The 26,154-nt window shown below is 42.9% G+C and overlaps 1 protein-coding gene across 1 annotated transcript; it reads left to right on the top strand.

Moving 5' to 3' along the window:
• Positions 1–2,770: 2,770 nt before the first annotated feature.
• Positions 2,771–25,856, top strand: lipe (lipase, hormone-sensitive). The gene is given in 10 exon segments (NM_001140535.1): positions 2,771–2,974; positions 12,074–12,255; positions 12,440–12,619; positions 15,063–15,174; positions 15,462–15,686; positions 16,030–16,272; positions 20,792–20,912; positions 24,166–24,396; positions 24,760–24,867; positions 25,000–25,856. Coding segments are annotated over 10 exon segments (1,509 nt in total). The 5' UTR covers positions 2,771–2,883; the 3' UTR covers positions 25,016–25,856.
• The last annotated feature ends 298 nt before the right edge of the window (positions 25,857–26,154 follow it).

Raw genomic sequence — 26,154 nt, forward strand, 5'->3', positions numbered from 1 at the left:
CATGGGCAACCCCTACAATGAACACATACCACTACTTTCTCCAATGCCCTTCTGCACACTTCTCCCACCTAGGATCCTCCCTCCTTCACACTGTTGCCACATGCCCATAAGCTTGACACCTGTAACAACGTAATGTAATTGGCACAAAAGCTTGTACGGGCAAAGACTCAACATCAAAACTCAAAAGGACAGACAATGACTCTTCTGTTTCAACACTCACGCCACCCTGTTCTCCGTCGCACCAAACGACGAGCATCACAAACACCGGGAATCTTCCCCTTCAGTTGGTCAACTTTTACATTTACCACTACCCCAGTAACCACTCCTCTCAATGCAGCCCTTACCTCTCTTGTCCCCATTCGTTTAACACGGAGAGCCTGCTCCCTCTGACCAGCAGAAACACAAACAATTATCACATGACCACTTCTGAATACCTTCACCGATTCCACAGCACCCAACTCTGTTTTCATCCACCCTGAAACCACAAATATGTCACTCCCACTGTCACAGACTCATCTTTATCCTGAACCTCGGTGCAAGCCTCAAGCTCCGAGAACTTCATTACATGTGCCACCTCCGATACTTAGCCCTCATTCACCTCCATTTCTCCTCCTGTCTTCGATCCGGCGTACAGCTCACTCTGCTGATACTTTGTACTGTTCTTCTTTAACACATTATTTCCCTTTTTCCCTCAATTTTTAACCAACTTAAGCCGCTCCCTCTTCTTCCCTCTCTCTCTCGCTCTCTCTCTCTTCGACCTCCTCTGCATCTCTTCTTCCCTCCATTCCTCCTCTGTATTCCAAGTATACAGAGCCTTCGGAAAGTATTCAGACCCCTTGACTTTTTCCACTTTGTTACGTTACAGCCTTATTCTAAAATTGATTAAATAAAAAGAATCCTCAGCAATCTAGACACAATATCCAACAAAACGAAAACAGGTTTTTAGAAATGTTTTGCAAATGTAATAAAAAATAAAAAAATGATACCTTATTTACATAAGTATTCAGACCTTTTGCTATAAGGCTTAAAATGTAGATAACGTGCATCCTGTTCTACTGATCATCATTGAGATGTTTCTACAACTTGATTGGAGTCCACCTGTGGTAAATTCAATTGATTTAACATAATTCGGAAAAGCACACACCTGTCTATATTAGGTCCCACAGTTGACAGTGCATGTCAGAGCAAAAACCAAGCCATGAGGTCGAAGGAATTGTCCGTAGAGCTCCAAGACAGGATTATGTCAAGGCACAGATCTGGGGGAATGGTACCAAAAAATGTCTGCAGCATTGAAGGTCCCCAAGAACACAATGGCCTCTATCATTCTTAAATGGAAGAAGTTTGGAACCCCCAAGACTCTTCCTAGAGCTGGCAACCCGGCCAAACTGAGCAATCAAAGGAGAAGGGCCTTGATCAGGGAGGTGACCATGAACCCAATGGTCACTCTTGACAGAGCTCCAGAGTATCCCGAATAATAACGAGATATTGGTGTGCATGTAAACTTGGTCCATGTTTTGATCGTCTCCTTTTCAAGTGTATTTAGAATAGAAACAAATAGAATATAACTTTATTGTCCAGTCAATGATGGACATTTTCTTGAAATCTCTATTGAATGTTGCCTAGAAACCCCACGTTGAATTGCATAGAATTCAGTCGGGCAGAAATTAAGGTTTGAATCAGTTTCCTCACACCTCTACAAACCAGAATGTTGAATCAAATTATATTTTAAAGTACTTTGTCGGTTGTCCATGCGGTTGGTCCTTTTTTGGCGGTAGGAATGTGAGACAATATATCCACAGCAAAGTATAATTACATCAAGTTTTAAAGCGTTGGTAGTACGTTCAATTTCTATCACCTGAAGCATGCATGCCGATTTGCAGAGTTCGTGAACGTGTTTACAAGGTTAAAGAAATATGAACGCAGTACCAGCGTTTTGAAACGTTTATTTAATTATACTTTCCAGTGGATATATTGTCTCACATACCTACCGCCAAAAGGACCAAGTTCACCTACAACCGGTAAAGTACTTTAACATAGCATTTTATTCAACAATCATGGCATGTAGCGGTGGTGAATGGAAACTTTACCGATTCAAACGCTCATTCCCGAAGTAGAATTTTATGCAATTCAATTTCTGGTTTCCAGGAAATATTGAATGCAACCAGAAACCACACAATTGAAATGTAATCATTGATAATCAACTCCAATTATACGAATAACGTTTCCTCTCTGAAACACAATATTAAAAATGATCTACCAGATCACTTGCTCAGTGTTTTTACGGTCAACTAAATAAAGCCTCTAAATGTGGGGGATTACTATGGGGTAAATGCCAAAGGAAGGAGAGACTAGAGGTCCAGTTTGACTTGTAAATGTACAGACACTATAGTGCTGCTGTGATGCCTACAGGTTGTGACTGCGGTATTGACACTTATCGTCCATGCGTAACTGTTGCGGTTCTATTCGGTGTAGTGTAATCTGTGTACTCCCCATAATCCCAGCCATGCGTGGGCGGATCACATGGTGGCATTGTTGGTTTTCAGAGACCGCTCATAAAATAGTTTAAAAGACAACGTGAGGCTACGACAAATTCATTCATGAATTCTTCGCCACGCCTTTAAAACGTAAAGAAATTGTGCTCGACCAATTGCAAGCGTTTGAATCCTCACATAGCGCTCTGCCGATGATCAGACGACTAAAGGAGAAACTATTTAAATCTCTAATGAACAACTTGACTCCAGGTCACTCAACTCTCACTGCTCTCAGGCGCACACGGACCACCGTCTCGCTGATACTTGGCTCATTGGACATAAACTCACTGGACACACGAATAACTGTTAAAGAGCCCGTTATTATCTTTACATCTGTTTGCGTGAGAAAGAAATGAAAAATATCACTTTTTCTTTGTGGATTGTGCTACTTTGTGAAATTGCGCTCTTTGCGTCGGGAGTGGAAGACAACGAACTTTTCAAAGGTAAGAAATAAATGTAATCCGATTATTTCATTGACACTTAACAGCAAAACCCAGGGTTTCCCATACTGGTTCCTCGGACCCCTAGGGGTGCACGTTTTGGTTTTTGCGTAACACTACACAGCTGATTGAACTAGTCATCAAGCTGAGATCATTTGAATCAGCTGTGTAGTGTTAGGACCAGTACCAAATGTGCACCCCTTGGGGTACCGAGGTCTGAGTTTGGGGAAAACTGGCATAGCCTATTCGGAAAGCCTATATTTAAATATTAGGCTATCCACTACAAGAATGAGTCAAGGGGAATATGCTACACACAATGAGCAAAGGGTCATTCAGACAAGAAGCAGGTTTACTGGAAATCCCAGAGTTAATTTTTAATTTAACCCATTAGCACAGCATGTTTGGGGTTTGATTGCATTGATCGTATGAGGACCAAGTGGTGAGATAATGGAGACGGGGAAGAGCGGGAATGGATTTTCATGTGAGATGCGTGTCCTTGATGTGCTCGTGATGTGGCGCAAAAGCCGGACTAGACGTCACATCTCGTGGTTCCACTTGGAATGTAGATTTTATTTTTTTTCTTCCGATGACTCCGTTTTACCCAGAACCGCAGTGCACCGCCGGGGTTGTTGGCTTGTGATTACAGATTTGTAGAAATCAAAATAATCATATTTGCTTTCATCTTGGAAAAAAAAAAAACATTTATCTGATGGCCATAATTATTCCACTGTATCCTTTTCCGGAGAAGAAATACGAACGAACTTGGCAGTCAAGTTTAAAATCTTATTTTTTATCCTGAATACAGTATTTGCCTTGTTGAGACGAGTAACGTCTATTAGTTTTCCTCTGCTGGTATGGACAGGCCATATGGACAGAAGTGCAGAGGAGTTCTGGCGTGCCGAGATATTGCAGTATAGTAGGCAGCTGGCTTTGTCTGTACAGCCACCTGATACTGTCACAGTAGTTGTAACCTACAATACATTCCTACATTTTTATACACTGTCTGTACAATAGTAGCAGGTTGCCTTCACAAAGGATTGCCAAAGGCTGCTTCTCAGTAACCCCCCCCCCATGTGCACTAAACTCCACACATAGGATAGATGATAAACAGGGGGAATGAAAAGCATAGGTCTTGATAAGTATCCCTATATTGCTTTCACCAGTCTGGTGCTGTGAATGGGAGAAGAACCAAGGAAACACTGAGGCACCTTTTAATATGCCAGCTCTTTTTACCTCCAATGCCAGGGAACAGCGACGTTGTGGCATGGGCCTAAAATTATGCTAAATTCTTTCTGGGATGAGAAATTAATTTACAATGCTATATCTAACCCGTTCTTCTCTAATATTGTCCTGTGGCACCGATACATTGATGGTAGTCTGGAGGGGCACAGAGGAGGATTTTGAGTATATTTGTGTTCTACGCAAACTCAACTAATCCCCATTTATCATTTACAGAAGAGCATTGCACTTCCTGTCAATCTCCTCTACCTCGCTATTTTTACAGGCGAGAGCTTGAAACAACTATTTTTCGCAAACCTCTGTGGGAACAAGTTCCTAACATGCTGACTAGACTGGCCGTGCACGCGTCTGCTATTGCGTGCATGTAGATTTTTGTCCACCCACACCAGACGCGATCAGGACACTCATGCTGACCACAAAATAAATGTAAACATGCATGTTATTCAATCATTGCATCCACACTGCTCACACAAGTCTGCGTAGCCAGGCGCTAAAACTAGAACTTGTTTCTATTTGTGACACTTGATGAGCTCCAAGTCCCACCTCTCCCATCTCCTCATGGGTTTTTAGGAGCATATACCCACATGGGTGATTGAAAGATGAACTGAGGTCCACACTCCAGTCCAGTTGGTGGTGGTAATGCACCTTAAAGTTGGTTGCCAACTGACATATAAAGTCCAAAGAAGAAGCGTGGAGGAGAGATTACTAGAAACAAACTCGGTTTACCCTTTTATGTGTGGATTGTCAGAGGACCTTGTGCGTTTCAGGTAAAATAACAACCCAATGTTTATATACCAGGACAAATTAGCTAGGAACATCAAGCTAGCTAGCTAAATTGCAATACATGTTTAATGCTTTCCGACTTGTCCCCAAGTTTTAATATAGTTGGTTCAGAGTTCGTTTTGATATTTCAACATGTGTGTCCTGATTCGTGTCTGGTGTGGGTCAAAATTAGCATGCACGCTATGGCGCACGCGGTCAGTGTAGTCGGCATGTTAGGTATGATTATGGCTTCAAATCCGATCCAAACGTTGAACTAGCGCTAGATGGCGCGTCAGCAAGATGAAACATTGAGTCGAGAGAGAGAAGACAATGGTTGAGTGAGCAGAGGACCAGTCCCGCGAGCACAGGCCAGTCAAGAACACAAATTAATCTTGAGCGCATGCAAATGTCTTTGAGCGAGCAGAACGTCATTGGCACAGATAAAATGTCAAACATTACATATAACTGTAAGCAAAGAAACGTGATTAAAACAAGTGGTTGCATGCATTCAATTGTCCACCAGCAGTAGTCGTTTGTCATTGTCATAGCTAGCCAGGTTGAGCAGTAAGTGCCAAACGACTTGGGAAACCCAGCTGTATGATAACCAAATTAATTGGGGAAATAAATTCTAATATGTATACTATACCTTGAGTTGAGTGGAATCTACTTGCTAAACTTAGCTAGCCTATTACTTGTTAACCACCAAAGCGGACTGCCTGCTCACGCAAACTCCATAAAGAGTCCACTAATTGCTGGAAGGAGCCAATATTTAGGGGATTAAGTCCAGGGAAGGACACATCACATGAGGGATTTTGAATTACAGTACCATTCAAAAGTTTAGACACCTACTCATTCAAGGGTTTCTCTTTTCTTTTTACTATTTTTTTTTTTTACATTGTAGAATAATAGTGACGACATCAACTATGAAATAACACACATGGAATCATGTAGTAACAAAGGGTTATATTTGAGATTCTTCAAAGTAGCCACCCTTTGCATTGACAGCTTTGCACACTCTTGGCTTTCTCTTAACCACCTTCAACTTCACGTGAGCCTACCAGATGAGCTAAATGCCTTTTATTCTCGCTTCGAGGCAAGCAACACTGAAGCATACACGAGAGCACCAGCTGTTCTGGACGACTGTGATAACGCTCTCGGTAGCCGATGTGCGCAAGACCTTTTAAACAGGTCTAACATTCACAAAGCCGCAGGGCCAGATGGATTACCAGGACGTGTACTCAATGCATGCATGGACCAACAGGCAAATGTCTTCACTGACATTTTCACCCTCTCCCTGTCTGAGTCTGTAATACCTACATGTTTCAAGCTGACTACAATAGTCCCTGTGCCTAAGGAAGCGAAGTAATCCTGCCTAAATGATTACCGCCCTGTAGCCCTCACGTCGGTAGCCATGAGGTGTTTTGAAAGGCTGGTCATGGCTCACATCAACAGCATCCTCCTGGATACCCTAGACCCACTCCAATTTGCATACTGATGCAATCTCTGTTGCACTCCACACTGCCCTTTCCCCCCTGAACAAAAGGAACACATGTGAGAATGCTGTTCATTGACTACAGCTCAGCATTCAACACCATAGTGCCCTCAAAGCTCATTGTTAAGGACCCTGGGACTAAACACCTCCCTCTGCAACTGGATCCTGAACTTCCTGACGGGCTGCCCCCAGGTGGTAAGAGTAGGCAACAACATGTCTGCCACGCTGATCCTTAACACTGGTGACCTTCAGGGTGTGTACTTAGTCCCCTCGTGTACTCCCTGTTCACCCACGACTGCGTGGCCAAACACGACTCCAACACCAAGTTTGCTGATGACACAACATATCACTGGGGCCAAGCATCCTGCCATCCAGGACCTATATAATAGGTGATGTCAGAGGAAAGGCCATAAAATTGTCAGACTCCAGCCACCCGAGTCATATACTGTTTTCTCTGCTACCGCGCTGCATGCGGTACCGGAGCGCCAAGTCTAGAACCAAAAGGCTCCTTAACAGCTTCTACTCCTGAACTGTTAATCAAATGTCCACTGGACTATTACATTGACCACCCCCCATTTGTTTTGTACACAATGTTTATCTATGCCTAGTCACTTCACCCTTACCTACATGTACAAATTACCACAACTAACCCCCGCACACTGACTCGGTACCCCCTGTATATAGCCTCGTTAGTTAGTTTATTTGGTAAGTATCTTCTAAACTCTTCTTGAGCAGCACTGTTGGTTAAGGACTTGTAATTAAGCATTTCACAGTAAGGTCTAAACTTTTTTTATTGTTCTGGACTATCGTTTCTCTTTGCTTATTTGAGCTGTTCTTGCCATAATAGGGACTTGGTCTTTTACCAAAAATGGTTGTTTTATTTACTAGAGGTCAACCGATTTTTTTAATTGGGGCCGATTTCAAGTTTTCATAACAATCGGAAATCGGTATTTTTGGACGCATATCTTTTTTTAATAGACCTTTATTTAACTAGGCAAGTCAGTTAAGAACACATTCTTATTTTCAATGACGGTCTAGGAACGGTGGGTTAACTGCCTTGTTCAAGGGCAGAAAGACAGATTTTTACCTTGTCAGCTCAGGGATTCAATCTTGCAACCTTACAGTTAACTAGTCCAACGCTCTAACCACCTGCTTTACATTGCACTCCACGAGGTTATGCGAATGCAGTAAGACGCCAAGGTAAGTTGCTAGCTAGCATTAAACTTATCTTATAAAAAAACAATCAATCAATCATAATCACTAGTTAACTACACATGGTTGACGATATTACTAGTTTATCTAGCCTGTCCTGCGTTGCATATAATCGCTTAGGTACACGTTGCTCCAACCATAAACATCAATGCCTTTCTTAAAATCAATACACCAAGTATATATTTTTAAACCTGCATATTTAGTTAATATTGCCTGCTAACATGAAATTTATTTTAACTAGGGAAAATGTGTCACTTCTCTTTAAACAGAGTCAGGGTATATGCAGCAGTTTGGGCCGCCTGGCTCGTTGCGAACTGTGAAGACTATTTCTTCCTAACAAAGATGGCTGACTTTGCCAAACGGGGATGATTTAACAAAGGCGCATTTGCGAAAAAAACACAATCGTTGCACGACTGTACCCAACCATAAACATCAATGCCTTTCTTAAAATCAATAAACAGAAGTATATATTTTTAAACCTGCATATTTAGCTAAATGAAATCCAGTTTAGCAGGCAATATTAACCAGGTGAAATTGTGTCATTTTGCGTTCATTGCATGCAGTCAGGGTATATGCAACACTTTGGGTAATTTGTCAGAATTTTACCTAATTATGACATGACACTGAAGGTTGTGCAATGTAACAGGAATAATGCTTTGTTTTCGAGATGATAGTTTCCGGATTCGACCATATTAATGACCTAAGGCTCGTGTTTCTGTGTGTTATAATTAAGTCTATGATTTGATTGAGCAGTGGTAGGCAGCAGCAGGCTCGTAAGCGTTCATTCAAACAGCACTTTTGTGCGTTTGCCAGCAGCCCTTCGCAATGCATTGCGCTGTTTATGACTTCAAGCCTGTCAACTCCCAAGATTAGGCTGGTGTAACCAATGTGAAATGGCTAGCTAGTTAGCGGGGTGCACCCTAATAGCGTTTCAAATGTCACTCACTCAGACTTGGAGTAGTTGCTCCCCTTGCTCTGCATGGGTAACGCTGCTTCGAGGGTGGCTGTTGTCAATGTGTTCCTGGTTTGAGCCCAGGTAGGAGCGAGGAGAGGGACGGAAGCTATACTGTTACACTGGCAATACTAAAGTGCCTATAAGAACATCCAATAGTCAAAGGTATATGAAATACAAATCGAATAGAGAGAAATAGTCCTATAATAACTACAACCTAAAACATCTTACCTGGGAATATTGAAGACTCATGTTAAAAGGAACCACCAGCTTTCATATGTTCTGAGCAAGGAACTTAAATGTTAGCTTTTTTACATGGCACATATTAGACTTTTACTTTCTTCTCCAACACTTTGTTTTTGCATTATTTAAATCAAATTGAACAGGTTTCATTTATTTGAGGCTAAATTGATTTTATTGATGTATTAAGCTAAAATAAGTGTTCATTCAGTATTGTTGTAATTGTCATTATTACAACTAAATAAAAAAATTGGCTGAATATTTTTTTTTTTTTAACCGGTATCGGCTTTTTTTGGCCCTCCAATAATCGGTATCGGCGTTGAAAAATTATAATCGGTCGACCTCTACTATTTACCACCCCTACCTTGTCACAACACAACTGATTGGCTTAACTCATTAAGAAGGAAATTTCACATTCACTTTTAACAAGGCTCACCTGTTAATTGAAATGCATTCCAGGTGACTACCTCATGAAGCTGGTTCAGAGAATACTAAAAGTGTGCAAGCTGACATCAAGGCAAAGGGTGGCTAATTTGCAGAATCTCAAATGTTTTTTGGGGGGGCGGTTACTACATGATTCAATTTCATAGTTATGAATGTCTTCGTTTTTCTACAATGTACAAAATAGTAAAAATAAAGTGTCTATCTTTTGACTGGTACTGTATATGAAGGCACAAAGGGGAGAATCTGCTACCATTCATTGAGTACATAATCAGTCCCCAATAATGCAATGTAAACTGACAAACCAGCTAACCTGAGTTTAGCATGTCAGAATCAGCTTTATTCGCCAAATACATTTGCATGTACAGGAATTGGTGCTGCCACAAACAAAATATATAGATGCAAAATTTCCACAGATCCAGATATAGTATGAACACTAAGCTGGAGGTAACCTAGTAGGTTACTGGCACAACGCTATTAACTAAAGGTTAATGTGGGAAAAATCTGTGCCCTTGAATGAAGCACGTAACCCTAATTGCTCTCGATAAGCGTGTCTGCTAAATGACCAATTTTTAAACAAACCAAGCTAAATTATGCTGGAAGATATGTGCAGTTTTGGGATGACGGTGTAGGGTAAATAGTGCGAAGTCCATGGATGAGAGGACCAGGTGTACTGTTCATTTACCATGGCATGTGGGAATTAACTGTTCAATTAGTGGGATGTTTTGGTCGCGCTTGACCTGAACTGTTTTCCTGAGGAGAATCTTTTGGTGGAAGGGGTCGACGGGTATCTTTAATGCAAGCTTCCTTGCCCTGGAGTTGTACAGGACCTCAATAGAGGGCAGGTGGCAGCCAATGGCCCCCTCAGCAGACCGGACAATCCGTTGCAATGATGGTGAGGATTGGACTTTATGGTTAATTTAGAATTGAATCGGTACACACAGCATTCATTGGTGGACAGAACTGGAATGTGGAGTTTAAATGTTTTAGCATCTTGATGTTGCGTTCGAGGTAGCAGTCCATTAAGACTGCTGTATCGATAGAGTAAACTATGGCTAATAATTTAGCCTAATAACTGATCAGATGTGGGCCTTGACTGAGCCCAGCTGTGGGGCAATTCCATGGGAGGAGTGATGCTGACACTCTGATGCACAGGTGCTATCCTATAAGTTCATGAAGTCCACTATACAGTGTCTATGACAGTAATCATCCTAAACCTCTCAAACGCAATATTCCTAGACAAATGCGAAACTGCAGCAAATCAAATGATTGAGACATAAAGCTGAAATAATGAGGTGCCTCGAACACGGCTCATTAACGAGTACGATTGATTGACTGGTAGAACCGCCCTCCTCACAATAAAGACGTGATATCTGCTAGGGGTGAATGCAACCCGTCTGCAGGGAAGATTAAAAGTGTGATCATCATACACTGGCACATTCTCCAGTGAACCCCCCCCCCCCCCCCTCCCCCCTTTGCTTGTAGACTGCGTCTAACCCTCCCCTGATTTATGCTTTAGGAAGGTTGGTAATATCAGACATCGTGACAGGCACAGTGTGCTCTTGAATCCGGCACTTGCCCCCTCTACCTGGATCCCAGGTCCCTCCTAATGGTTTCTACCCCTGTGGTCATTGTACACGTTGTTCCAACTCACGTTCGGGTAAAGAATACAAAATTTAAAATGTTAAGTAAATTATAGTACAACATGTTTACATGCCAACGTGTACATTGTTAGGAAGAAACACTCGCCCAAATTAATAACAGCTGAACACATTTTTTGTAATTTAGCAGATGCTCTTATCCAGAGCGACTTACAGTAGTGAATGCATACATTTCTTTTTTTTCCCCCTACTGGACCCACAACCCTGGCGTTGGTAACACCATGCTCTACCAACTGAGCCACAGCATAGTCCAAAATCTGGACTATGCAATTGCACAGCATTACGTGAATCTCAATCATGGCTCAGCCTCTACTTTGAAATGTTGAATTTTTCTCTTTCCTCCAGCGGTGGCTTTTGTTTACTATGTGAACCTAGCTAGTAGTTGCTTCTGGACTTCATAAACCTATGTTTAGGAAATTGTTCCAGGCACTTTGGCTCGACTGCTTAGATGACTAAGCATTCAGATCCTGTCTTTTTTGTGCTTCTACATTGCTTGCTGTTTTGGAGTTTTAAGCTGGGTTTCTGTATAAACTGATTGTTTGAGAAAAAAAAAAAAAAAAAAAAAAGCTTTAAATAAATGTGATTATTCAAGTGGAATGTTTGTGTAGGAATCTTGCATGATGATCATACTCTTGTTTTTGAGTTTTATTTTAACCTTTTATTTAACTAGGGAAGTCAGTTAAGAACAAATTCTTATTTACAATGACGGCTTAGGAACAGTGGGTTAACGGCCTTGTTCAAGGTTCAGAACAACTTTTTTTTTTTTCTACCTTGTCAGCTCTGGGGTTTGCTCTAGCAACCTTTTCGGTTACTGGCCCAACGGTCTAACCACGTGGCTACCTGCCTCCCCCCTCTAACCACTAGGCTACCTGCCGCCCCAATAACCTGTGTAGTTCCTGCTGCTACAACTGACAGTAATAAGATGTTTGCTTGAAATGAGGGACACTCCCCATGTGAGGGTATATAGGTGTCTCCCTACATGTATTATTCAAGGCTCTGAAGGAGACTCCTGCTGAACTGTAAACCTGGGCTGAAGTATGTTTTGAGAGTATCGTTTTCCATGCAGCTAGAGATGTTGCTCATCCTAATTGCCCCCCTCCTAGATGAGGAGTTTAAAGTGCTCTACGGTGACGAGGCACTCCATGACCGGATCACATACAACATGAGGAAGAGCATGAATCTAGACGTGGACGGCTGCATCCTTCTGCCTGGTGAGAAGAGGAGTCTGCAGGAGTGTGGCTTCAACGTCACAGCCAAGACCTTCTTCATCATCCACGGCTGGACGGTAAACAGAAGCGCACACACTCCTTATCCCCTCTTCCACCTTCTTGTCACAAGTTACTTTAGTGAGCCTTTTGCTGTTTAAAAAAAAAAAAATATTAAAAATTTAGGCTGAGGGTTGCTCTTCAAAGGGTTGTGTGTGTGTGTGTAAGTTTGAGGATCACTGACTTGCTCTCGCTCCTATACAGACGAGTGGGATGTTTGAGGGTTGGATGCAGAAGCTGGTGTCTGCCATGATGCAGCGAGAACCGGAGGCCAACGTGGTCATCGTTGACTGGATTCCCATGGCCCACCAGCTCTACCCCGACGCGGTCAACTACACCCACCAAGTTGGCCTCAGTGTCGCCACCACCATAAACTGGCTCCAGGTGTGTGTGTGTGTGTGTGTGTGATTGTTCAGTGGTCTACTACTCTGCAGTATCATTGAGGGCTGAATACATTGCTCTTTAAGCTTACACTTACTGACAGTGTTCATAAGACACTCTAACGGGTGACTTGTTTTTCTCTCGGGGACATTTATCTAAATGATGTGGGACAGGGCCTCGTTTTCCAGTTGCGATATAACTAGTATTACGATCGTAGCGGTTGCATCGATATTTAAGAGCCAACTTTTAAAAAAGAAAATATAATGCGTTTACCAAACAATCACGTAGAGTTCGTTAAGTGCCTCGTTAGACCACGTGTCTACTGATGGGGTGGAAAGAATAGCAACGCTGCTCTCGGATCAGACTTCTCCACTCAAATCTTACCTTTACATTATAATTATTCCACAATACTGACAATGGATCAGCTCCTTGAGAGATTACTTCCTATGGCTGCAAATATTGAGGCGGCTTATAATGCCCACCCCATAATAATACACTGAATTAGACTGGGCACACCTTGGTACACATGAAACTTATTGAGGCTAAAATGAGACTGTAGCCTAGTGGCTACTGAAAGCAGTCATCTCGGTTTTTATTTGAAAGCATAATTTTTATCTTGTTTTGTAACAATTGCAAATAGTTTGGCAACTTTTTTAAAAATGTATTTCACATTTTTTGTTATTTAACTAGGCAAGTCGGTTAAGAACAAATTCTTATTTTCAATGACGGCCTAGGAACAGTGTTCAGGGGCAGAATGACAGATTTTCACCGTGGCAGCTCAGGGATGTGATCTAGTAACCTTTTCGGTTACAAGTCCAACACTCTAACCACTAGGCTACCTGCCGCCCGACTTGTAGTCAACTTCGTTCTGATGTTATCGGCCGTTGGTCGGATAGATGCCTAAAATCTTGATTCTGTGTTTAGCGGAGATCTGTGAATACGAACGAGTAGTCTTGATCAAAGGGTCTGGGGAAACAGAATGGCTTTTAATAAAGATAGTTCTAATGATATCTTTTTATTTAACCAGGTAGGCTAGTTGAGAACAAGTTCTCATTTGCAACTGCGACCTGGCCAAGAGAAAGCATAGCAATTCGACACATACAACAACACAGTTACACATGGAATGAACAAAACACACAGTAGGAAAAAAAAGTATATACAGTGAGTGCAAATGAGGTAAGTTAAGGCAATAAATAGGCCATGGTGGCGAAATAATTTACAATATAGCAATTAAACACGAATGGTAGATGTGCAATTAGAGATACTGGGGTGCAAAGGAGCAAGAGAAATACAGTATGGGGATGAGGGAGGTGTTTAGTTGGGCTATGTACAAGTGCAGTGATCTGTGAGCTGCTCTGACAGCTGGTGCTTAAAGCTAGTGAGGGAGATATGAGTCTCCAGCTTCAGTGATTTTTATTTAATTTTTTTATTTATTATTTTTATTTTTTTTGCTGTTTGTTCCAGTCATTGGCAGCAGAGAACTGGGGAAGGAAAGACGACCAAAGGAGGAATTGGCTTTGGGGGTGACCAGTGAGAACTACTTGCTTGAGTGCGTGCTACGAGTGGGTGCTGCTATGATGACCAGTGAGCTGAGATAAGGCGGGGCTTTACCTAGCAGAGACTTGTAGATAACCTGTAGCCAGTGATAATCCTAATACTAAGAAGGCTCAGGAGAAACGAGGCACTGGACCGTCTCCAGTAGTTTAGCGAGTTGAGATGGCTCCAGTGTGCTAGAGGCCAGCTGAGTATCCCTATACCCTTCCAGTCCAGCCAGCTGACTACAGTAGTGGTGATGTTCAGGATTGGCTGGCTGGGAACATTTCTCTCAGGAACAGAACAGCTGGCAATGTTTTCAGGTGTTGGTGGGAAATCCTGGTATTCTGTGAATTCTAATGAGGGAGTTGTGGGTATTCTGTATTTTTCCATTTGGTCGTACAGGAAGTCGCCAGATGCTCTTGGGGAAGAGTTACCCATTGCAAACTAGACAGAGGACATCGTTCTCATCACGAGTTAACTGCTGTGTGACCTAGTGTCTCTCCATTATGACTTCCACTAAGAGCAGAGACTGGGTGTGGTTCCAATCCACTGTACTGCTTTCCTTTCTACCTATCCAATCTGTTCAGATGGCTGAGGGGAAAGGAGGCTATTTAACAGTATTGTGACGCATTATGTCTCATTCAGGCCAGGCTCTCAGGCTCTGTCCCCTTAACAGGCCAGGACACCGCTGACACGCAAGCCCAGGGTTCAGGCTGTGGGTAAGAGGGTAGACTGCCTTCAGAGACAAGCAGAAGGTGGAAGTGCTTTTGCATGGAAGGGAGAGCGTGAACATATTCTGATACCTCATTATCTCCACTGGGATTTGCTGGTGCCCAGGGAATGACTGACTGCTATTGGCTGAAGGTGTGTGTGTGGCAGCAGCTGATGTCGGTTGTCATGTATCCGATAGGAGGAACAGCAGCTGCCCCTGCAGAATGTGCACCTGATTGGCTACAGCTTGGGGGCACATGTGGCAGGCTTCGCCGGAACGTCTGTACGAGGGACTATTGGCAGAATCACGGGTAAGTTGTGGGAGGTTTATGACCTCATTCACTGTTGCTCCTCAAGACTCTGAACAGGCAACGGTCTGAACCTTTGGAACGGTGCCAATCCCCTTTAAATCAAACTCCATATAGTCAAGTGTGAAACCAGTACCGCCTTAGCATCGTCGTGTCTTCATGGAGTGATGGATGTGGCTATAGTCACGGTGTATTGACTGTTAAACTGTAGCTGTATGCCTAATGGCTCTTAGACTCACCTCTCTTGTCCACCAAATGAGACGTTCCTGTTTCTCCAATCTCTCCTATAGGTCTAGACCCGGCAGGGCCCATGTTTGAGGGGGTGGAGGATGATAAGCGCCTCTCGTCGGGTGACGCTGACTTTGTGGACATCCTGCATACGTACACGCGCGAGGCGCTGGGTATGAGCATTGGGATCCAGCAGCCAATCGGAGACATTGACATCTACCCCAATGGAGGAGATGTGCAGCCAGGCTGCTCCCTGAGTGAGATGCTTACCGGTGCTGCTGGAGGAAGTGAGTGCCACACACAGGAGTGAGACAAATGAAGAAGTCACTGAGGGCGTGTGTGTCCCCCCCCCTCAAGTCTAAAAGCATTGGATTGGTGTAGGCATAGGCTAGATGGAGTTTTCCTTTCAAATCCATGAAGGGAAGTGAACAAGTGCACACTTTTGGAGGAAGGAGAGATTGTTGGGATGCGCCACTAAATGCAGTGCTGTACTAAGTTTAACTGACTGGTATTGTCTGCTGTTGTCCTTTGGCTAGATGGGAGTTGGCTGTTGTCCGTTGGCTGCTTGTCATGTGATTGGTTAGCTGTTCCCCTGTTGCTTATCAGTGCTGTAAACTCTTTCCTCCTCAGGCTTCATGGATGTGATTAAGTGTGAACACGAGCGGGCTGTGCTCCTGTTTGTGGACTCGCTGATGACCAACGAGTACATGAGCCTTGCCTACCAGTGCACCGACCCTGAACGCTTCAAGAAGGGCATCTGCCTGAGCTGCCGCAAGAACCGCTGTAACAACATTGGTTACAACGCCAAGAAGATAAGGAAGAGGAGCAACTGCAAGATGTACCTGAAGACCCGTGCTGCCACACCCTTCGGAGGTGAGCTGGAGATTATTTTAAGTGTGTGTGTGTGTGTGTTGGGGGGGGGGGCATATTGCCATGGTGCAAAGAAATGTGCTGTTCACATTTTGCTATGTTCCCTCATCTGCATGGCTTGGTTTCCACCCGACAGGTTTTCATGCAAATATTCTTACATTTTGAATAAAAACAATGTGTATTTTCCCACCAGAGTAGCGTTTTTCCATCAAATTGACTTGTTGTGAATAACTCTACTGGTGGCTGTTCTCACGCATGTGTGTGTAATATATAAATCAAATTATTTGTCATGTGCTGAATACAACATGTGTAAACCTAACTGAAGTGCTTGCAGTTTAAGAAAAATAAGAGTGAAGGAAAATATTTAATTAATAAATTGAAGTAGACTTGGCTCTGGTACCGCTTGCTGTGCGGTAGCAGAGAGAACAGTCTATGACTAGGGTGGCTGGAGTCGTTACATTTTTAGGGCCTTCATCTGACACCGCCTGGTATAGAGATCCTGGTTGGCAGGAAGCTTGGACTTAGTGATATACTGGGCTGTATGCACTACCCTCTGTAGCACCTTGCGGTCGGCTGCCGAGCAGTGTCCATACCAGGTGGTGATTATAACCAGTCAGGATGCTCTCGATGGTGCAGCTGTAGAACCTTTTGAGGAGCCACGCTAAATCTTTTCAGTCTCCTTTTAGGGGAAGAGGCGTTGTCGTGCCCTCTTCTCGGCTGGGTGAACAAGGAGTACAGGAGGGGACTAGGCACACACCCCTGAGTGGCCCCCATGTTGAGGGTCAGAGTAGTGGATGTGCTCTTTATTTAGCCATCTTACACACACAACCTTATTTGTTCATCAAAAATTGTGAAAAACTCACCACAGGTTAATGAGACGGTGTACTTGAAAGGATACCCGTAACTCTGCAATGTTGTATTTAGTTTTCATGCTAGTGAGGGCTGAGAATCCACTCTCACGTGGTTACAAAGGGCATCAGTGTCTTAATTTTCCAAGGCAAGAAACTGAGTACAGCCCTATCCAGAAATCTGGCAGTGGCTTCTGATTTTAATTCAATTTTCACAGAACCACTTGTTTCGATGAGGCTCTTGTTCAGATAGTGGTAAATGGACTGGCGGCAGGGCATGAAAGGGATAACGACTCCAGTTTGTCGTCTGTTTTCAGGAAAGTAATTGCCCACCCACCTCACTCGGGTGCTTCGCTATATCACATTTGACATTGTCCGTAAGCTTGAGTTCACTTGCACGCAAATCATCCGTACAATGATGGAAAGACCTGTTGTCCTTGTTAATGCAGACAGAAAAGAGCTCCAAGTTCTTAGCCTTAATTTTGTACCACACATTGAATATAGTTGCAGAGAGTCCCTGTAATCCTAGATTCAGGTCATTCAGGTGAGGAAAAAACATCACCGAGATAGGCCAGTTGTGAGAAACTCATCAGACAAGTGAATTAGGGTCAGTAAAAACTTTACGCTTGTCTCTCAATTTAAAAAAAAGTGTCAATACTTTGCCCCTTGATAACTAGCACACTTCTGTATATTGTAAAAGTGTTACATGGTCACTGCCCATGTTATTGCATAATGCAGAAAATACACGAGAGTTCAGGGGCCTTGCTTTAACAAAGTTAAACATTTTCACTGTACTGTCCAAAACGTCTTTCAAGCTGTCAGGCATTCCCTTGACAGCAAGAGCCTCTCGGTGGATGCTGCAGTGTACCCAACTGCTTGTACGTGCGTTACCACTCCACTATGTCTCCCTGTCGTGGCTTTTGCGCCATCAGTACAGATACCAACACATCATGACCACAAGTCCATTTGATGTCACAAAGCTGTCCAGTACTTTAAACATCCTCATGTTGTCCTGGTTTCCAGTGGTTTGCCGAGGATGTCTTCCTTAATTGACCCCCCTCATAAACGTAACGGACATGTACCAGGCCCGCAATGTCTGACTCATCCAGCTGTAACGCATATAATTCACTGGCTTGTATGCTAAGCAGTTATTGTTTCAAAACGTCTCCTGCCATGTCACTGTCGTGAAACAGTGTTTGATGAAGTTTTTGGGGGGCCTTTTCCCCCAGCATTATTTAACTAGGCTAGTCCCAGCCATATCCACGACAGCAGGAATAATTAAGTCCTACACAATAGTATGTCGCTTGCCTGTCCTAGCCACTCGGTAGCTCACCATATCAGACACTTCTAGCCCCTTCTTATTAATGGTAACTGTTGCTTTTATACGTCTTACTACTCGAATGTCGTCTTAATTCTCGCTGAAATCTCCTGTGCCTAATTTTTTTTTTTTTTTGGACTCGATCAGGAACAGGTGGAAAATGTCAGTGAAGAACCTTGCAAGTAGGTCAGCGCATGCTGAGTAAAAGTCCTGGTAATCTGTCTGGCCCTGCGTCTTTGAATGTTGACCTGGTTTAAAAGTCTTACTTTCATCGGCTACCGAGAGTGATGCCGGTCTTCCGGGACAGCTGGTGCGCTCATGCGTGTTGCTTGCCTTGACGCATGCATAAAGTTATTTAGCTCATCTGGTCTTATTGCTCGTAGCTGGGCTTCTCTTTGTAGTCCGTAATAGTTTGCAAGCCCTGCCATATCTGATGAGCATCACAGCCAGTGTAGTAGGATTGACTCTTAGTCCTGTTGGAGGGCATAGCGGGATTTCTCATAAGCTTACGGTTTAGAGCCCTGCTCCTTGAAAGTGGCAACTCTACCCTTTTTTTTAGCTCAGTGTGGATGTTTATATAAATGAAACATTCCAGAAGTTTCCCATACGCACAAAGGTTATTTCTCTCCAATTTTGGTCACAAATTTGTTTCGATCCCTGTTACTGAGAATTTCCCGGGGACAATAAAAGCCCACTCTAAAATGTGCACTTTTGTCACACAATACAATGCCACAGATGTCTCTAGTTTTGAGGGGGTGTGCAAATTGGCATGCTGACTGCAGGCATGTTCACCAGATCTGTTGCTAGGTTATTTTAATGTTCCTTTCTCTACTATAAGCCGCCTCCAATGTCGTTTTTAGAGAATTTGATAGTAAATCCAACCGGCCTCAAAACCGCAGATCACGACGCCAGCCCAGGACCTCCACATCCGTCTTCACCTGCGGGACCATCTGAGACCCGGACTGCTGATGGAACTGCACAACCGAATAATTTCTTCACGAACGGTCTCAGGGGAAACTCATCTGCGTCCTCATCGTCCTCACCAGGGTCTTGACCAGACTACAGTTCGCCCATGTAATTGACTTCAGATACCGTGACAAGATCCTGAGGCCCATTGTCGTGCCAGTCATCTGCCACCGTCACCTCATATTTCAGCATCCATGTCACAAGGATCTGTACACAATTCCTGGAAGATGAAAAATGTCCCAGTTCTTCCATGGCCTGCATACTCAACAGACAGGTCACCCATTGGGCATGTTTGGGATGCTTTGGCTCGACGTGTAGGACTGCGTGTTCCTGCCAATATCCAGAAACGTCACACAGCCATTGAAGAGGAGTGGGACAACATTCCACAGGCCACAATCAACAGCCTGATCAACTCTATGTGAAGGAGATGTGTCGAATGGTGGTCACACCAGATACTGACTGGTTTTCAGATTTTTCACCCCTACCTTTTTTAAGGTGTGACCAACCGACGCATATCTGTATTCCCAGTCGCGTGAAATCCATAAATTAGGGCTTAATGAATATTATTCCAGTTGACTGATCTCCTCTATATGAACTCTAATTCAGTAAAATCTTCGGAATTGTTGCACTTTTGTTCAATGTGCAAAAAAATGTCAATAGACAAACGAGATGTAGCTAGTTTGTTGTCATTCCCGCTTCAGTTTGAAGTGATTGTGTTGGCTAGCTCCTCTGAATAGTAACCTGGCTAGGAAGCCAGGTGGATTTGCCCATTAGATCATTGTTATAGAAAACAGCTTAAACAAACAAATGTCACTACTTTTTGGTTATTCTGGCTGCACTGTTTGACAGTTAGCAGATGTTTTCTGGCTAGCAAGCGAGGGATTAGAATGTTGCCAGGCATCATTGCAACGGAACATTTAGACTGGACGCCTGGGTGGCGTCCATAGGTCTTGTTATAAATCTAACTTGTCTCTGGCAAGTGAACGAACAGGTGGCTAGGGTAGCAACCCTAGATTTGGTTCAGGACTGTCTTGTGGAAGGATGAAATGGTATAAATGCATGCATTATTAAAAAAAAATATGAAAATATCAGTCATTTGAATATGTTAAAGTGATGCCTTGTGAACATGTGTTTTTGGAGGATATATTGCCACAGTTTCTCTACTTCGTCTCGGGCTTAACACTTGTGCCAATATCCTCCAGACACCGGCTTCTCGGGCGTGTGTATATAACGCACCTAATTAGTACTTGATCAGTAGCCAAGCGATTATCTCTGAACATTTTTTATTTATGACCCAGTCACACCTTGCAGTCATAAAGCTACTGTATGGCTCCTGTTTATGCCCCTGCCCTGTGATATCTATTTTGCCTTGTGCGTTTGTCCATCCTAGGCATCCATTATCAGATGAAGATGCACGTGTTCAACAGAAAGCACGCTGATGATGCTGACCCAACTTTCCACGTCAAGCTGTATGGAGCTCACCATGACACCGATGACCTGCATGTCGACCTGTGAGTACCGCTGCACTCTACTCAGTGGCAGGTAGCCTAGCGGTTTGGGCCTGATTTAGACTTAGGAAATGTACGCCTTTCCTACGCACTTAGTAGTTGGTATTGAGACTTGCCTTATGCAGGTTTGTAAATAAGCTTTCCTTGTGCACACTGAATACATTTAATTCAACCTCTGAACCCTCCCACTTGCTGGCAAACAGATTTTCTATGGGTTGTCATTCAATAGGGTTTTCAGTACATTTATCTAATGCCAGCCCTTTAAATACGGTGTACTTAAAAAAAACAAAATGATTAGAATTGCTGACACTTACTAGAATGCATGGACATATTTGTCTGTCTTCAGCTCCAACTCAATAGTAGCTAGTTTTTAGGTTAGGAAAGTATGAATCATAAGAAATAATAAAAATAAACTTTACGCACCAAAATAGTGGTTGAGTCGTCCTGAAAATTGTCATATTCAAGTTCAATCTATGAAATATTGGAAGATGAGCAGTGTACAATAGGGGTTGACCAGTAATAATCCTCAGTGATCACGGAACTGTTTTGACGGCGGTCCTGTTGTGCTCCAGGTTTAACCTGTTATGGCTAGGGGGCAGTATTTTCACGGCTGGATAAAAAACATACCCGATTTAATCTGGTTACCACTCCTACCCAGTAACGAGAATATGCATATACTTATTACATATGGATAGAAAACACCCTAAAGTTTCAAACTGTTTGAATGGTGTCTGTGAGTATAACAGAACTCATTTGGCAGGCAAAAATGTGAGAAGGTTTCATTCAGGAAGTGGCCTGTCTGACAAGGTGTCGTTCTTCTTGTCTCTGTTTATTGAAGAGTGAGGATCTTAGCTGTCCCGTGACACTTCCTACGGCTGCCATAGGGTCTCAGAAGGTGGTAAAAAGCTGAATCGTGGCTTTGCCGGCTCTGGCTGAAACAAAGTAGCGCGTTTGGGTAGTGGCTGGTTACAGTACTGTGAGACTCAGGCTCGTGCCCGCGTCGACCGAAAGCTGTGTTTTCTTTCCTCTGTTTAGCTAAATGGACAATCCCGGTCGGAATATTATTGCTTTTTTACGAGAAAAATGGCATAAAAATGGATTTTAAACAGCGGTTGACATGCTTCGAAGTACGGTAATGGAATATTTAGATTTTTTTTTTGTCACGAATTGCGCCATGCGCGCGACCCTGATTTACCATTTCAGATAGTGTCTGGGACGCTCGAACAAAATGCCGCTATTCGGATATAACGATGGATTATTTTGGACCAAACCAACATTTGTTATTGAAGTAGCAGTCCTGGGAGTGCATTCTGACGAAGACAACAAAAGGTAATCAAACTTTTATAATAGTAAATGTGATTATGGTGAGTGCTAAACTTGCCGGGTGTCTAAATAGCGAGCCCGTGATGCCTGGGCTATGTACTTAGAATATTGCAAAATGTGCTTTCACCAAAAAGCTATTTTAAAATCGGACATATCGAGTGCATAGAGGAATTCTGTATCTATAATTGTTATGCTTTTTGTGAACGTTTATCGTGAGTAATTTAGTAAAATGTTAGCAAATTCCTCCGGAAGTTTGTGGGGGGTATGCTAGTTCTGAACGTCACATGCTAATGTAAAAAGCTGTTTTTTGATATAAATATGAACTTGATTGAACAAAACATGCATGTATTGTATAACATAATGTCCTAGGTGTGTCATCTGATGAAGATCATCAAAGGTTAGTGCTGCATTTAGCTGTCTTCTGGGTTTTTGTGACATTATATGCTAGCTTGAAAAATGGGTGTCTGATTATTTCTGGCTTGGTACTCTGCTGACATAATCTAATGTTTTGCTTTCGCTGTAAAGCCTTTTTGAAATCGGACAGTGTGGTTAGATAAAGGAGAGTCTTGTCTTTAAAATGCTGTGAAATAGTCATATGTTTGAAAAATGGAAGTTTTTGTATTTTTGAGGAATTTGTCATTCGCGCCACGCCTATCATTGGATATTGGAGCAGGTGTTCCGCTAGCGGAACGTCTAGATGTAAGAGGTTAAACTGCTACATATTGTCTTCATTCCATAATGATTCCAATAGGCTACATGTCCCAAATTCTTGCGCAACTTGTGATGCGTTAGCCTAATACGATCCACTAATGCTAGTGACCCTCAGGAACAACTACACCAACATGACAGACGAAAGGTGAATGGAATTGTGGGCTTCAAATTGAAGGAAAAGAACGTGACAGTTATACTTGTACGTGGGTATTACTTACGGTGGCTAACGTTTAACACGATACAACTCTGCAGGTTTTATAGAAGCCTAGTTTGAGTCTCCAAATTTCACCCGGGCAAATTCAGAATAACGGCACAGCGATTCTTTTTTTTGTTTTAATATTTTATATATTTAAAAAAATATATGTATATTTTTTTAATAGCCTAATTCACACCATGTTGAGGAGATTTTCAGTTTGCTTCCAAAAGACTGGTTTCACATTTGTCTCCAGGAATCATAAGGAAAATAATCTAAAACAATTGCTATGTGTATTTCCACCAGCGGAGGCTGCTGAGGGGAGGACAGCTCATAATAATGGCTGGAACGGAGCGAATGGAAGGACATGAAACAATGTGTCGGCTGAATTTGATACTATCCCGCTCTAGCTGTTACCACGAGCCCATCCTCCCCGACTCAAGTTACCAATCCCCTTCTCCAAATGGATTACTAATTTACCTTCTCAATGTATAAATTACTGCATTTAGATTTACAACGGGAGTTAAGTGATGCTGAATACAGCATCGACACTGCCACACCTTTAATTTCTTTGTTCTCCACCACACGAATAGCAGGTGAATGGTGGTGGTGATGGTAGTACTAGAATTTTATAGAGACCAGTATAACAAGGGAAGTACCTTATTTTTACGTTCACTTAACTCTGGTTGGAATTCACCCACTTAGCTTTTGGGCCAGTAACCAAAAGGTTGCTAGTTCAAATACCCGAGCCGACAAGGAGAAAATTCGGTGCCCTTGCGCCAGACCCTTAACCCAAGTTGCTCCAGGGTCGCTGTTGATAGTGGCTGATCCTGGCCGTGAGCCTTTGGGATATTCAAACACATTTTCCAATTCACACTTATGTGTACATGTGAAATGGGGCAAATATAAACACTACTGTACTCGTGTATAAAGAAACTATAAACACTTGAGTTGTCCTAATACACTGAAGTGTAATGGCAATTTTAACTATCTAGACGATGACCTGTGGTTGTCCCTCTCCCCCTCCAGTCCAAACAAAGTGGGTCTGAACCTGACCAACACCTTCCTGGTCTTCACCGAGGACGACATCGGGGATCTACTGAAGATCCGTCTGAGCTGGGAGGGGGCGACTGAGTCTCTAGGGTCCTTCTGGAAGAACATGAAGAAGTCTTTCTGGTCCTGGAACAGCAACGGCACGCCCATCAACCAGGTGCTGGAGGTCCGTAGGATCCGTGTCAAGTGTGGAGAAACGCAGAAGAAGTAAGTTGAGAGGAAGAAAGCGGTGGCCATCTTTTTTTTTTGCCCCCCACATACCATTCAATGAATGGTTGGTTCTGTAGAATTAATAGAATGGAAAAGGAGTTCAGAATTTGGGTTTACATTCTAGTAATTGTATTTCTATGGTTGGTTCGCCAAGCAGTCGGCTGTCTTTTTGATTTGGTAATACTCAATCTTTGTTTATAAATCAGGAAATGTAGTCATTTAGTTTTGTATCAACTGCATCTTGCTGGTAAACATTCACTTTTTATATTTTCACTTTATGAAGTGGGATTTGGTTGTTTTTAGCATATTATCTGCTGCTCAGTGTTATCGGTTCCTTGTTTCACCTATTGGCTTGTGTAGGTTCACATTCTGTGCCCAGGACCCCTCAGTGACTGAGATCTCTCCAGGACAGGTCATCACGTACGTCAAGTGTCGTGATGGCTGGGAGGTCAAACCAAGTAAAAAAAGGTACAGCCCATTCACTTAGTGTTGAGTTCCCTAACAACATTGTATTATTTTAAACCATTAGATGAGGTCCTGAGATGAATGGATACATGTCTAGTCAATCCAGTATATTAACCGGTCCTCTTGCTTTGACAGATTGCATAACTTATAAGGATTCAGCACTTCATCAATCAACGCACTAATGCCATGGGGACCTGAAGGCGGAAAGGAATGTCGGTGAGGACCGCCGTTTCTTCATCTGAGCACTTTGATTGGAGGAGTGATGAGCACACGGTGGGAGGCCTTGGACTTGGGATGCACCTGGATGTTTACTGATGGTCACATGACTCTGGGCTCTGGCCAATGGGATGCCGGGATGCTTCACGTGCTGTCTATCAGGATCTGAGAATTCCCGGAGTGTTTCTTTGTACGGACGGACTGTTCAACGGTTGTTATCCATCGGACATTTTTCCCCCAACAAACCTAGTCTCTTTACTGTATATTTGTATTAATTTTCTGAAATGGAAGCACTGCAAGACCATGGTTATTTATCAATCCCAACCACACCCTGTACTGAAGCGCATTATTTGAATAATTTCCTCTGAGATGCAGTGTCTGTGGCTGAGTGACTATCTTTTGCATGTGTGAATGTGTTTGCATGCAGTGTATGTGTGGCGTGCCTATTGGCTAGAGCGAGCTTAATGTGACTACACTGTAAAACTGAAGGACGTGACTGGGCTACATGCACTTGATCTTTCACTGTGTTTGTGGGGTTGCACAATTCCCAAAGTTTTCCTGAAATCTTGGTTGGACGATTGCGGATTTGTTAGTCCCTTTGGTGTCCGGTGATCTTCCAACTGGTATTTCGGGAAAAATGCGGAAATGTAACAAATTTTGCTACCCTACTTCCGTGCAACGTATTGCTATTGTTATTTCGATGTACCACATCTGTTTTATGTATATAATGTACAATGTAAATGGGTTTTTTTGGAAAATAAATTACTTTAATTCTTTTTTTGGTGTTATTCTTCAGCTGGATGACCAAGGTGCATGACCTAAAAGGCTGTTCCTTTGGCTCATCCTCAAAGTATAGATTAGTTGAAATTACTGCAGAAGTTTCATGTTTTGATGTCTGGTTTTACTTACAGATTAGCTTACTACTTTAAGTATGACACTTATGTTGCACTAACTTATGCCCGACCAAAGTCGTTTCAACATCGTTTGCTGCTAAGTGCCTATGTACTGCCTTCCAGAGGCCTAGAAGTACTGTTGCCACGGTTTCAGATTCCTTGGCTTGTCTGGGTCAGCGGC

This window comes from Salmo salar, chromosome ssa15 (assembly GCF_905237065.1).
Source record: "Salmo salar chromosome ssa15, Ssal_v3.1, whole genome shotgun sequence".
Lineage (NCBI taxonomy): Eukaryota > Metazoa > Chordata > Actinopteri > Salmoniformes > Salmonidae > Salmo > Salmo salar.